Here is a 13669-nt window from a genome sequence, read left to right as displayed (position 1 = left end):
TCAATTAGTATAGTTAAAATCCATTCAAGACAGCAAATACAAAGATAACATTCTTAATGTTGTCATGAAGCAAATTGAAAGGGCAAAATGTCCCATGACGTCTCTAATATGCTAAGTTAGAATAAAATTAAGGAATTTGTCAGAAAGTCAGAGAGGAGCTGTCAGCACATAAAGTCTCAAAAGGCAGAGCCAAATGAAGCTGTAGTCAGGTAATGTTATGATTCCCAATATACCCCAATATAGGCCTGGGTAGTCACCTAACCTTTCACCTACTTTTACCCTACCATTGTACTACATAACGGTTTTGATGCTGACCTTTTGCCAATTTACATGCTGCATACATGTTGTGTGTTTTTCTTCGAAAACTAGCCTAATTTATTATGCACGAGGATTCTCAGAATCACTGAAGGTTTGCATCTTCTGCATAATAACTCTAGATAAGGGTCATCACTATTGTTATTCTCAGCCAAAATGACACAGCAAGGTAGATCCCCTGAGGGTACCTTTTGGGTATATGAGCACCACATCTTCACTGGGCCAGGCAGGGGAGAAAGACTTCCATGCTGACACTCTGACACAAGACGCTGAGGTCCCTGCACACAGATACTCCTGCCCACCGTGGACTGACATCATTCGTGGGGTTTCTAACTTGGGACCAAGACTTGCCCCTTCATTCTCTCACTTCAGGTATTGGGGTTGGCTCTGTTCTAGGGGGACTCTTGGCGCTACACCTACATACATGCTAGGTACACTTAGGTACATCTAGTTAGGGTTAGCATTGTAGGATTACGCATTATTACTGTCATGTATCTATGTACCTGCATAGACCCATTGTTTTAGCACTATGGTAGAGTTCTACCATCTATTTACTCTGTTGGTGCTTATAACTGTATATATCTATTTCTGTCTTATGGTTGTTGCAGCACAGGTATTTTACACTAGAATGCTGCTGGTTCAATCGATGCTTATCGGAAATGTCCCCATCGCTTATACTGTGCATCTCTCTGAGACAAAGTGAGCATGAATGACTGAGCAAAAAGTACTGTACTGTCTCCATGATCCCTGAGGGGTCAGGGTTGTCATGATCGATAATTGCCAAAAAGTTTTCACTCCGTGGTAAGAGGGGCACATATTGAGTGGCACTGTGAGCTAGCTGGTCTACAGGCAAACATATTCTGTGGGAGTGTCTGGAATCAGTCTGGACACCAATTCCACAGTTCATGTTGTCTAAACATGCAGATCCTATATAGAGTTATAGGAACTACACAATAGTAAGAAAGAATAGGTTTGCTTAGGAGTCTAAGGGACTCCTTAGTATGAGTCTGCCCGCCATAGCCCCGGGAAATGGGACCACCCGCAATGCCTGTGGCGGTCCTGCACATACAATTAGAATGCACCCGCCTCACTGGTGGGCTCATCCCGCATTTTTAACATTGTGGCAGTTGGTGCTGAAAGCACCGCCCACCGCAATGCCAAAAAATGCAAGTTGTGCATTTCAATGCACATCGTGATAGGCACAGCACAGTGCCTTCCACGTTGTACATTGAAATGCAGGGGTGTACCCCATGTATCCCCCATGTGCACCCCTCACCCCTAGAATCCCTGGGGGCCACAGAAAGGCAAAACCCCACATGTATCTTAATATAGATGGAAGTGTCTACTAGACACCGCCACCATATTACCAGCTTTTCCGCCCGGTCGACTCATCGACCGGGCGGAAAACCGGTGGTGGTGATCCGCCCGACATACTAATGGCCCCTAAGACTTTGAGCAGGAACAGAGAAGATGTTTCTTTCGAAGAGAGTGTAAAGGCCATCTGAATTTACCTAGCTCAGCAAGGAACTCTTAAAACATACACATCTTCACAGTGTAGACTTTCTTCAGTTAGCCTGATGAGAACCAATTAGGATCAAGCTTTTCATGATAACTTGATGTTGACCTTCTTCCAACCATCGCACAATGGAAGTTTCTGCGGCAGGACCTTCAAGAAATATCTCCTAGTCAGACAATACATCACTGTTAGCATGTTCTCAGCGCAGGTGCAGCGATTCATCATTCAGCTTTTCATGGAACACATACAGATAAACATTCATAGAAACTAAAACAACAATACAAGTCCAATTAGCACATACTGTTAAAGCTTGGGTCCTAATCTGGGAAAATGTGCAAAGTAGCCAAAAGAGCATTTGATTTTAGCATGATTCATTTAAACTGAGAACTACACTAACTATAGTCAACTTTAACCTGGAAATCACTTTTTATATACTGAGGAGTAATGTAAAGGTTGTGCAAAGCATACAATAGAGACACTATACACCTCACAAAAGTATAATTGGTTAACCAAAGAACTGGACGTGGGGGCCAACTGGGTACAGGTGATACAAATCTCTGGAATATCTACTTCAAATAACCCAAAGTGGGAACTCCTACTAATGAACGTTTACGTACACCCTGAGAGAAAGACCCAGCAAGAAAGATACTCCATTTTAATGGCCCTGATCAAAACTTTGCAAAGATCTCATGCACACTGCCCTATGTTCATCTCTGGAGACTTTAACAACAATCTCACAAGTAAAGACCAAATAAAAGGAAAGAGGTTAGGGAACCAGGGAGGCCGAACATTAAGGAAAAAGATAAAAGATCTGGGTCTGTCCATCCTGAATGGAAAAGCAACTGGGGATACACCAGCGGCAATAACGTATTTGAGTGGCAACGTTCGATCAAAAATAGACTTTACCATCGTCAGTAACGAGTTACTCACTTGCATTGACTCCTTTTGCATCACCCAGCGCACAGAAAGTGATCATTTTCCTCAAATAACAATAATGTCTAATTCCATCACATGGGCCAAAAAAATTAACTCCCTTATCCAACCCTCCGAAAGGTTTAACTTGCGGAAATTGAAATGGCGAGGGGGAAACTTGAAAATTATACAAGAGACGGTAAGGGAGCTTGTGAGCAAACTGGGGTCACAATTAGACGAAGAACGTGTAAAAAACTGGGAACACTTGGTCCACGCAATCACCAGAAAATTTCCAGCACCATCTGGCAGTCAAGGAAGATCTAATTCCAGGAGGGATCCCTGGTTCAGTAACGACCTGAGAGATCAAAAGAGTAGGATCTCAAGAGAGGTACGGATTCAAACCCAAGTGACAAGACTAGGCAACAAACCAATTAAAAGTAAATTGAAAGAACTAAGAAGTCATTATAAGAAAACATTGAGGCACGCTAAAATGGCTTATAAGGAATCGATTTGGACAAACCTACTGTATGCAAGTAAACTGCCAAATAGCAGGGACTTTTGGGGTATCATAAATAACCTGAATAAGGGAGCAAGACTCCGACAAGAACCCGGAATTGGAGCCGAAGCGTGGATTGAGCATGTGGGGGTTATGTATACCAGTAAGGCAATAGGGCCCATTGAAGGGTCGCAAGGATCAACATTGGTAATGGAAGAAAGGAATGCAAAATCTAAGCGGGAAAACCAGGTTCTGCAAAATCCATTACAGGCAGGAGATGGCAGTGATCAAAACACCCTGACGACCATAAAACAATTACGCAATATTATACTAAGGCTCAAAACCGAAGGAGCGGCAGGTCCAAATGGTCTCCCCAATGCATTCTTTAAGGACGACCCAGATTATTGGTCGACGAACCTAACTCCACTCTTCAACCACATCTTTATACACAGCGAAGTCCCCGACTCATGGAAAGGGACCATAATACGTCCCATATTTAAACAAGGTGACCGTCGAAATCCAGGTAATTACAGGCTCATATCCCTAATCGATGTTGAGGCCAAGCTCTATGCCTCCTGCCTCCTCGCCCAGCTGCAGGAGTGGACGGTCGACAACAATATAATTCCACACTTTCAAACAGGTTTTAGACAAGGGATGGGCACTATAACAAACCTGGCAATCCTTGCAATTCTAACTGAAAAGGCACAAAAAAGGAGAATGCGATTGTACGCATGTTTTATCGACATAAAATCTGCCTTCGATAGAGTAAACAGAGGGAGACTCTGGAAAAAGCTAAAGACATGGGGTCTACCGAATCAGTTACTAAATGCGATTACTGCCCTACACACCGACACCTGGGCGAGAGTAAAATTGGGCGAAGGACACAGTACGACAGCGAGCATTGACACGCAGCAAGGATTAAAACAAGGCTGCGTGTTAGCCCCAATCCTATTTAACTTGTTCCTCTCAGACCTTGGTAAAAACATGGAAGTAGCTGACTGCCACCCACCGATAATGGCCAATAAGCAGATTTCCGTATTACAGTATGCGGACGATATTGTTTTATTAAGTAAAACTCTCATTGGCCTTCAAAGAGCTATTAACAACTTAGTATCCTACCTGGACCAAGAAAATCTGGAACTTAACAAAGAAAAAACAAAGGTTGTCCGTTTGGTGGATTCACATAAAATTAAGTTCAAATGGACAGTAAAAGGGACGAAGGTCGAAGAGCAAGGTTCATATAAATACCTTGGTATCACAATAGGGCAGGGTACAACCTATAAGGAGCATAAACTTGTTACTAAAGCAAAAGCACACTCACTAATTTTTGCTTACCAGCAACTAAAAACTAAATTGGACTGCCCAAATAATAATCACCTTCTAAAAGTAATGTCAGCACAAAGTATGCCTACCCTGTCATATGGCTTAGTCACTTGGTGTGGTAAAGAGGTGGAGCTTCTCAATGACCTCCAGACAAGGATCTATAAAGCCGTTTTTAATTTGCCAAAGTCAGCCTCTCCATCTCAAATCCGGCTAGAATTCGGCCTTCTAAATCAAAAATTTCGGAGCATGAGCGGGTTCCTAAAGCTCTGCCACAAATTCCGATCAGCAGAACCAGATTCAATGGACAGACTATGTTGGGAGGAAATTAAGCCCCAGACGGGTCAAGAACCATCAAACCTATGGGGAAGTTACCTGAGAACCTGCCTGGCAGTCCTTGAAATACAAGCAGACTGGGAAAAAAGCCAAGAAAAAACAACTTTTAGTAAGATGATAAACGACGCAGCAAAAAAGAAATCCTTTCTGGAGGATAAAATTATAACATCTAAACGTAGGCACGGGTGGACAATTATTTCTTCTTACAAAGTATTGAAACCTCAAGCTTACCTAACATCTCACTTTAGCTGGCACCTAAAGAAGTCTTACATAAACTACAGGATGGGTCTGCACGTTTCGAAAGATCTACGGCCGTCTTGGAAACAACCCAAACAAATACCTCAGTGTCGCCTGTGCGGCTACCAAAATGAATCCCTAACTCACCTTTTTTGCGTTTGTCCAGCAGTTACGGCTTGGAGGAGATATTACCTAAGACCTATCTTTAATGAACTTCAAATTCGCACTTGCAGGCAAGCCGTTATACGCTGGATGGACGGCTCTTCCATTATCCTGGCCTGCCGAGGAGTGAAATACCTGGCAGAAATTATAAAACTATTACTCAAAGCAGATCAGGAGGGGGTCAGAGAGGTCTGAGCAACTGGACATTGTCTTATTTGGAATAAGTTGCGCAACAAAAGGACTAAAAATTAGACCTCCTTAGGACTAAATTTTAACTGTAAATTGGACCTATTCAGAAATGCTGGACTAAATTTCATCTATTAAACCTTTTAGTTTATTTTTTTTATTTTATTTTTTATTTTAATGTATTGGTAGAATCCTCTCATTGTAATTGATAGGACATAGCATTAATGTAGCATGGTTTTAACTGTGGACGTAATGATATTCAACTGTTTTAGATATTTGTAACGATTTTAATTAATCATACAATAAACTTGAAACTGAAACTAATACAATAGAGACAGGTACTAACAAGAATGTTAATATTTTATGGTGGCTGTCAACTAACCTACTAGATTGTTGTTGGTTTGAGCACAGTGCTAAGCCAATGCCAAGGTCTGACACATAGGATTTCTGGGGCCTGAGTAGGAATGGGTGCAATTCACATATTGTATGCTGACAGTGGTAGACATTTCTGATTTAGGCCCCAGCAGAAAGGGAGTGTGTACAGTTCACTCACACATTCTGTTTTCAAACTAATAGGGTTGTTAAGTAAAATAATGGGAACTTGACGCAGAAATCTTACACCTTGGTGTTAAGTAGCATCATTTATACTTGTTTTAACAGTTTTTAAAGAGTCTTCTTAGAACAGTGCCGCAATTAAGTCTCCCTACCAACTTCTATTCGGAATTCCTACATCTGAGACTCATGTGTCTTAGAAAACATATCTTCATCTTGTACAGGAACTTAGTGAGAGCAGCAAAATATTGTGGTACACTCTCAAAGCTTAGGACTTTACCGATTGGATAATCAAGAGTTGCAGTTGGTACTGGAAACATTGCATGTCAGGCTACCACTCAGTCCATCGTGTCTGTCTCTAGTTCAAGACATTGATCCCGAAACATAAGGAATGCCACCCCTGCCATGATCAAAGAAGAACTCTTTCCTTCACTCCGCAGAAACTGCATTTTGTGACCAATCCTCCTCAACCGACCTAAAACACCACCAAGTTCCCAGCCCAGTATAGTGCTGGTGTCTGACAATGTGTAATAAATAACAACAGTCTCCATATGTAAAAAGGGTGGTGCAAGTCATGTCGAAATTGGGTGACCTGTACAGTCACAATATTCCTCAGTGACTTAACAATACTCATACAACATGTTGTAGGGATAGGTTATCTATCCCACATATATCCTTCAATCAATCAATCCAGATTTATAAAGTGTGATAAATCGCCTGTGGGGTCTGAAGGCACTGGAATTGCTAGCTGCTTTGCGGAGAAAAAAAGAGAAAAATTAGGCAAAAGCAGGAGAAAGCACTTAAAAGAAAGGGGAGAGGAGATGAAAGAAGCAATAGAATAGGCAGAAGTAAGAGAAAACACTTGAAAAAACAGGGGCATGCAAGTAGAAAGCAGTAAAAAAACAAGGCAAAAGCAGGAAAGCCACTCAGAAAAATGGGGACAAAAATGAGAAAGTAATAAAAAATGAGGCAAATGCAGGAAAAGCACTCAGAAATACGGGGAAGAACGAAGAAAGCAGTAAAATATGAGGCAAAAGCAGCAAAAAGCCCCCAGGAAAGTGAGGGTTACAGGAAGCAGAAAGAAGTAAAAAGAAAAGGCAAAAACAGGAGAAAGCACTCAGAAAAATGGGGAGGAAGTAGGGTGGAAATATGAAACAACATGATGGTTATTTGAGGATACATTTAATCGTGCAGATGAATTAATAAAGGATGTATGGTCAGAAAATGCATGGCAGAATTATTTCTATATAATATGGCAAACAATATTTTAAATTATTGCCAGAGAATATATGTAAGTATTATAAATATATGCCTAGCATATTGCCATGTCATGGAACAAGGAGATTTATACTCTTTCCAATATATCCTAGGGAAGCCTATTGATGTTGCTGTAATAACGAATGCCGCTGTTGCCAATATCATTACATCAATAGTGCTTGGTCATCGCTTTGATTACAACAATCCTGCATTACTGAAGCTCACAAAACTGGTAACTGAAAACTTAAGATTGGTTGGAACCCGTATGGTAACTGTGAGTACACCTTTTACTTTCATTATAAATGCATGATATTGAAGTTGTGAAAATCCTTCACAGACATCAGTTTTCACAATTTATAAGTTTTTAATTTAGAACTTTGGAAGTGTGGAATTGGCTCTAAAGGGCATCAAACCTCCATACTAAGCTAGGCATGCACAAACCAAGTCAAGATTGAAGAACATTCCAAACATAATTGTCGCCTATGTGGTCTTTACAACAGTGCGTTTCAAGTAGCTCATTCAGCCTGAGGTTCAGTAAACCACCCTGTATCTTAGACCCAGAAAATGTTTTAATGATACACCTATCTAAATAATCAGCAATATTAAAATTTGGGTACTTGTTGCAGAACCCCACACGTTTTGCCTGATACTTGATGCACCTTTGACTAAAGTATACTGGGTTCCTGCTAACCAGGTCCCCAGTACCAGTGTTCTTTCCCTAAACATGTTTGAATATTTACCTAAATTGAAAAATATTTAGCACCCTCTGTAAGCCCCTAGTAAATGGTACCCACAGGTACCAAGAGACTGAGTTACTAAAGTGGGCCCCTAGGGGAAGCAGCACGAATTGTACCACCCTAAGGGGACCCTCAACAATCACTTGCAAGGCTGCCATAGCAGGCTGAATTTCATGGTCCAGACAAAAGTGAAAACACAACATGACGCATATCCCTGTGTGCCATGTCTCCTACCACTCTATGTGATACTTGTAAGCGCCCCTACAGCAGGCCTGACAGCCCCAGGCAGGGTGCTTAGAACTACATGTGAGGGCATACCTGCATGAGCAGATATGCCCCTGTGCTAGTCAGTTCCATTATTGCCAGTGCAAGTTACCAGGGAAGACATTTTAAATCACGTACTGGTCATTGGTGAAAACGAGTTCCCCAGCTACGTGATGGCTTCACTGAAAATAGGGATGTTTGGTATCAAACATCTCATATTGATAAACCCACACTAATGCCAGTGTTGAATTTACCAATACATGCACCCAAAGGGCCCCTTATTGGTGCCCCCTAAAGACTTACCAGCCTCTGATGGCCTTGCTGACTGTATTCTGTCTTATTAGTCACCCTCAGAACCTGGGAATTATCGAAAAGAACTACAAGGGCTTCTGTCAGAGATCACAAACAAATTCCGTTGATTCATGTAAGGCACTCAGCAGCAAGATAGAAGTCTAGTAAATGCTTTTAAGTCTTAAAAGCATTTACTAGACTTCTATCTTGTTGCCCATTGCCTTACATGCATCAAAGGAATTTGTTTGTGTTCCCCGGCAGTACCACTTGTAGTTCTTTTTGACTGTTTTCTGCTAGCCTGCCACCCGAGACACTGTTCTGACCTACTAGGTTTGATGCATTTTGATCTCAGGATACCCAGAACAAAGGTCTGTCTGGGAAGACAGGGTAACACCCCCTCTCACAAGATGACTTGTGATTATTCTTCCTTGTGCAGCAAGCTTCAAAGGTTGCCACCTTTGACATGTGAATGGTCACTTTGTCCAGGACCCCCTTTGCACCTGGACAGGTGGGAAAAATAACTAATCAGGTAGGCATGCCACCTCCATTCTAGTACCACCCCCTAAGATGGGCTACTGTGAAGTGGACAACATTTTTCTGAAATAGTCATATTTTGGAATTCTGGGACGGTGTTATGCCCACTTCCAAACGAAGGTGGTCATAAAGGGGTTGTAATGACCACAAGGGTCAGCAGCTCATGAGCTACTACCCTACATTCCCCTAACACCCCTAAATTCAGTATTTAGGGGAGCCCCGGGCACCAGAAAAAGAGATCCTGCCAACATAGGAAAAGGGAGGACACCAAAGAGTAACAAAAGCAGAAGAGGAGAGAAGAAGCAGTTGACCTGGTTCCAACCCAGCCGCCTGCCTGCACCCTTCTTTGAAAATTGCAGCAAAGTTCACTCATCCTTCAGATTTTGACTCCAAAAACCTGGGAGGACTGTGTGCCTTTGATAAAGAGTAAAGCCTCCTGAAGAACAGCGGAACTGCTCCTTGTATTCCAAGAGAAAAAAACACCCGAACAGCCAAAAACCTCTTGGCATGACCAGTTACTGTTCCAGATATTTAAGAGACTTTGCCATTATAAGTGCTCCATTGAGAGACTTGACAAAAATAATGTTTCATTTAATTGGTCACATGAATGCAAAAACCTTTTTAAGAAAATCAAGTAAGCCATTGACAATGCTACTGAAATGGCCTACTTTGATGTGAAGCTTGATGTAGAAAGGTTGTTGATGCAAGCCCATTCGAGTTAGGTGCTATCCTTGCACAGCAGACACTCAGATGATGAAAGGCATATTGTGGCATATGCAAGTGGACAGAACCCAAGCTGATTACTTTTCCAGAGTACATATCCACAGTCACAGTAACCCATTCAAGATGGCTGAAGCCTACATCAATTTCATTGTAAAAATAAACACACCCGCTGCCATTTCATTCACCTAGACTATTACTCCCACGGGCTATGATAGATACATGCTGAAGTTGAAATATATCTTCACACATCAGTCATGAAGCCAACACACTCAACCTCTCACCAGTGATGGTGAATCTCAAAAATAAAAAAAGTAAAAAAATGAACTGTCCATAACTAAGGGAGGAGTATTGCGAGGGTAGAGAATCCTGATTCCCTAGAGTCTGCAACAGAAAATAATTGAAGTGGCCCACAAAGAACATTGTGGAATAGTTGCCACAGAACGAGCTGTCCGTGACCGAGTCTGGTTTCCATATATTGATGAGAAGATTGAAAAGGAATTAAAGATCTGTCATCTATGCATCTACCTTTCTACAAAATTTACTCAGTACAACTTAAATATGTCAGAACTCCCAAAGCATGAATGAGAGAGAGTAGCCATTGCTTTTTCGGTCCACTTGACAATAGGTATCACCTGGTGGTGATTATGGATGAATGCTCACAGTTTCCCTTAATTGAAGATCTCTCATCTACCACTCAAGATCGAGTCACTGAGAAACTAGATGGCTTCTTTGCAATATGGGGTGTTCCAGCCATAGTGAAATCTGATAATGGACTGCCTTTCAACTGTTGGAAGTTCAGAGACTTCTTAGAGAACGTGAATATAAAGCATCAGAAGAGAACACCTCTGTGGCCTCAGGCCAACTGACTTGTTGAGTGCTTTATGGGAACAATAGAAAAAGCATTGCAGCATGTTAAACTCTAATCTAAGAGCTATTTTGCACTTTGCACTTTCCTCTGTGAGTCACGTCCACACCTCGTTCCACCGCGGGTTTTCCCCATTGTTGTGGAGGGTGTGGATGTGCTTGATCTCTTGTCTCTCTAACTTTGGGGCTTGTGGGGGCGGAGCTCGGATGCTCACGTGACTCAGAGTCCGTTCTTTACTTAAAGTCGATGCCTGGCTTCTCGCGCAGCGGACACGTGCAGCCTTGAGTAAATCTGGCGACAATTATGTAAGTCTAGGCCTGCATTGCTCAGCCAAGTGATAATTTTAATCTAGAAATTACGACTTTTTTTTAAGATTGGAACTGTTTTTACATGTCTTGCTGCTATTTTGCACTTTGCATTTTCCTCTGTGAGTCACGCCCACACCTCGGTCCACTGTGGGGTTTCCCCTATTGTTGTGGAGGGTGTGGGCGTGCTTGATCTCTTGTCTCTCTAGCTGGTGGATCTTGTGGGGCGGAGCCTGGACAGTCACATGACCCAGAGTCCGCCGATGCCTGCCTTCTCGCGCAGCGGACGCGCGCAGCCGGCGTGCCTAAGGCAACCCCATCTGCGCCAGACCGGGACCAGGAGCCACGACCCCTGGCCCAAACCAAACAGACAGACTTGTGTTTACATCTTGCCAACTACTGGCTCCCCGCCCTCCAGTTCGCCAAGACTGGACTTTACTTCAAGTAAATGATAGGGTGGGGAAAAGTCTTTGTTGTGGTTTTTCTCCTGACACTACCCAGAGACTTTTAACTACTCCTATGAGCAAAATAAATAATACTTGTCCTGTGGCCCCATCTACCAAAGAATTTTCCTTTCGTAGCACAAAGTGTCGCTCACTTCCGAAGCACAAAGCTGAAATTTTCGACCTCTTGATCAATGAGCAACCTGACGCAGTGTTTCTGACTTGGCTGCATGAGACTGCGGGCCCTGATGTTGCCGCTGCTCTTCCACCTAACCATGCCATAGTCAGAAAGGACAGAGGTCCCAAAATTGGCAGGGGTATAGCCATCATTTTAAAAAAAGACTTTCAGTGCAAATTCGAATCCCTAGCTCTCACGAATTGCGAAGCAGCCCTATTCAAACTAACCTTAACCCCAAACTTTACTCTCTGAGTTCATTGGTTTGCTGCCCTCGGCTGCACCCTTTGCTAGTCTCATAACCCCTCTGCTCAATTCTGGGTGATTTAAACATACACCTGGATGACCTCGCTAACACAACCTGCATTAACTTTGTTTCTAATATAGCTGCCAGGAACATTAACCTTCTTAACTCTGGCCCCACACACAAGGCAGGTCACTTACTGGATCCCATTCTTTCCAGTTTATCCTGCATCTACTTCTCCTCTGCACTACCATTATGTTGGTCTGACCACTTTTTAACTAAGTTAAGTTTAAAACCCTGTGACAACTTTGTGACCTTCTACCCCTCTCTAAAGGTACTCAAAGGGACTGGAAAAATCTTGACTTAATAGCCTTAAACAACTTCTTATTCTCCAATATACCCACCTCCGAACTAAGGGTGAATGCGCTCTCTGACACCGTACATAAATGATGGCTTTTTAATGCTATAGACACCTGTCTTTCCCTTTCTAATAAAAGGATCAACAATCACCGTCCACCTGCGCCATGGTACACCAACACCCTAAAAAAAGAGAAAGCCAAGTGTGAAGTGCTAGAATGGAAATGGAGAAGAGACTATGCTCCTGTATCTAAAAATGTCTACAAAAAGGCCAAAAAACAGTATCATAATTTTTGTAATTCAGCCAGTGCTAAGTTTGTCCCTATAACCATCTCTGATGCTTTGCACTGCTCGAACACTTTTTGGCATAGTTAAGCAGCTTGCCAGCTCATAGACCCTAGCAAGACCCCCTCCCCCCCTCTTAACAAAAGTCAGTCTGAGGACCTCGCTCTCTTTTTTGTTCAGAATGTCAAGAAAATGTATTCAGACATAGTGAACACTCATTGCGGCAGTCCTCCTCTGTCACAGCTCAAAACCCCCCGTCAGCTAATGCTTTCTCCTCACATCGCAGATGATTACCCCCATGACCAGGACAGAATGCTTGATATTTCTACAAAATAAACCTGGACTCCTGGCCCCTTCTCAACGAAGACTCTCTCAAAATTCTCTTAGCTAGTCTGAAATACAGTTCACCCAAAGACACTATACCAATTTCGGTGTCCAAGCACCTTTAGCCACTTCCTCTTCGTGTGATTATGAACCTTTTAAATGCTTCCCTACTTGAATCCACAGTCCCATCAGACTGGAAGCACGCTATGGTGACCCCTCTCCTAAAAAAGCCCAATGCTGACCCCAACACACCTTCCAACTATTGGCCTATCTCTTTACTACCGGCTTTTCGAAAGTCTTGGAGATACACATCCATTCCCAGCTCTCTAAATTTGTGAAAGCCAATAAAATCCTCCACCCATCTCAATCTGGTTTCAGAGCAGGTTTTTCCACAGAAACTACATTACTGGGGGTTACGGAAAGGTTGGGTCTTCATCTGGATGCTGGAGATACTGTCGCTCTCATAGTGTTGAACCTAAGTGCAGCGTTCAACACACTATCTCATTCAATACTAGTAAAAACGCTGAAAGCACTTGGCATCTGTGGCCGTAAAATGGCTAATTTCTTTCCTGGATAATTGTAGCTTCCAAATCTTCTCCACAGCTGCTAGCTCTGACATTCATCTCTCACCCTATGGGTTCCCCAGGGCTCCATCCTTAGCCCCTTGCTTTTTAACTTATATGTCAGACCCTTAGCTGAAACTGCGGTAGATGCTGGGCTGACTCTATGTTCTTATGCAGACAATTCCCAGATTATCTTCTCTCTCTGAAGCAAGTACTGGCTTATCATCCCCCCTTCAACTAGGATTAGGGAGAATCGCTTCATGGATGCAC

The 13669-nt window shown here is 42.7% G+C and overlaps 1 protein-coding gene across 1 annotated transcript in view; it reads left to right on the top strand.

The window, feature by feature from the left end:
* LOC147706982 (cytochrome P450 2K1-like) overlaps positions 1-13669 on the top strand; it is a 524195-nt gene that overhangs the window by 306463 nt on the left and 204063 nt on the right. The window contains exon 4 of the mRNA XM_086926210.1: positions 7403-7563. Coding sequence (XP_086782336.1) covers positions 7403-7563 — 161 coding nt within the window. The remainder of the gene's footprint in view (positions 1-7402; positions 7564-13669) is intronic.

The sequence above is a fragment of the Lissotriton vulgaris genome, chromosome 6 (assembly GCF_964263255.1).
Source record: "Lissotriton vulgaris chromosome 6, aLisVul1.2, whole genome shotgun sequence".
Taxonomy (NCBI): Eukaryota; Metazoa; Chordata; class Amphibia; order Caudata; family Salamandridae; genus Lissotriton; species Lissotriton vulgaris.
This window is presented reverse-complemented; position numbering and strand designations above follow the sequence as displayed.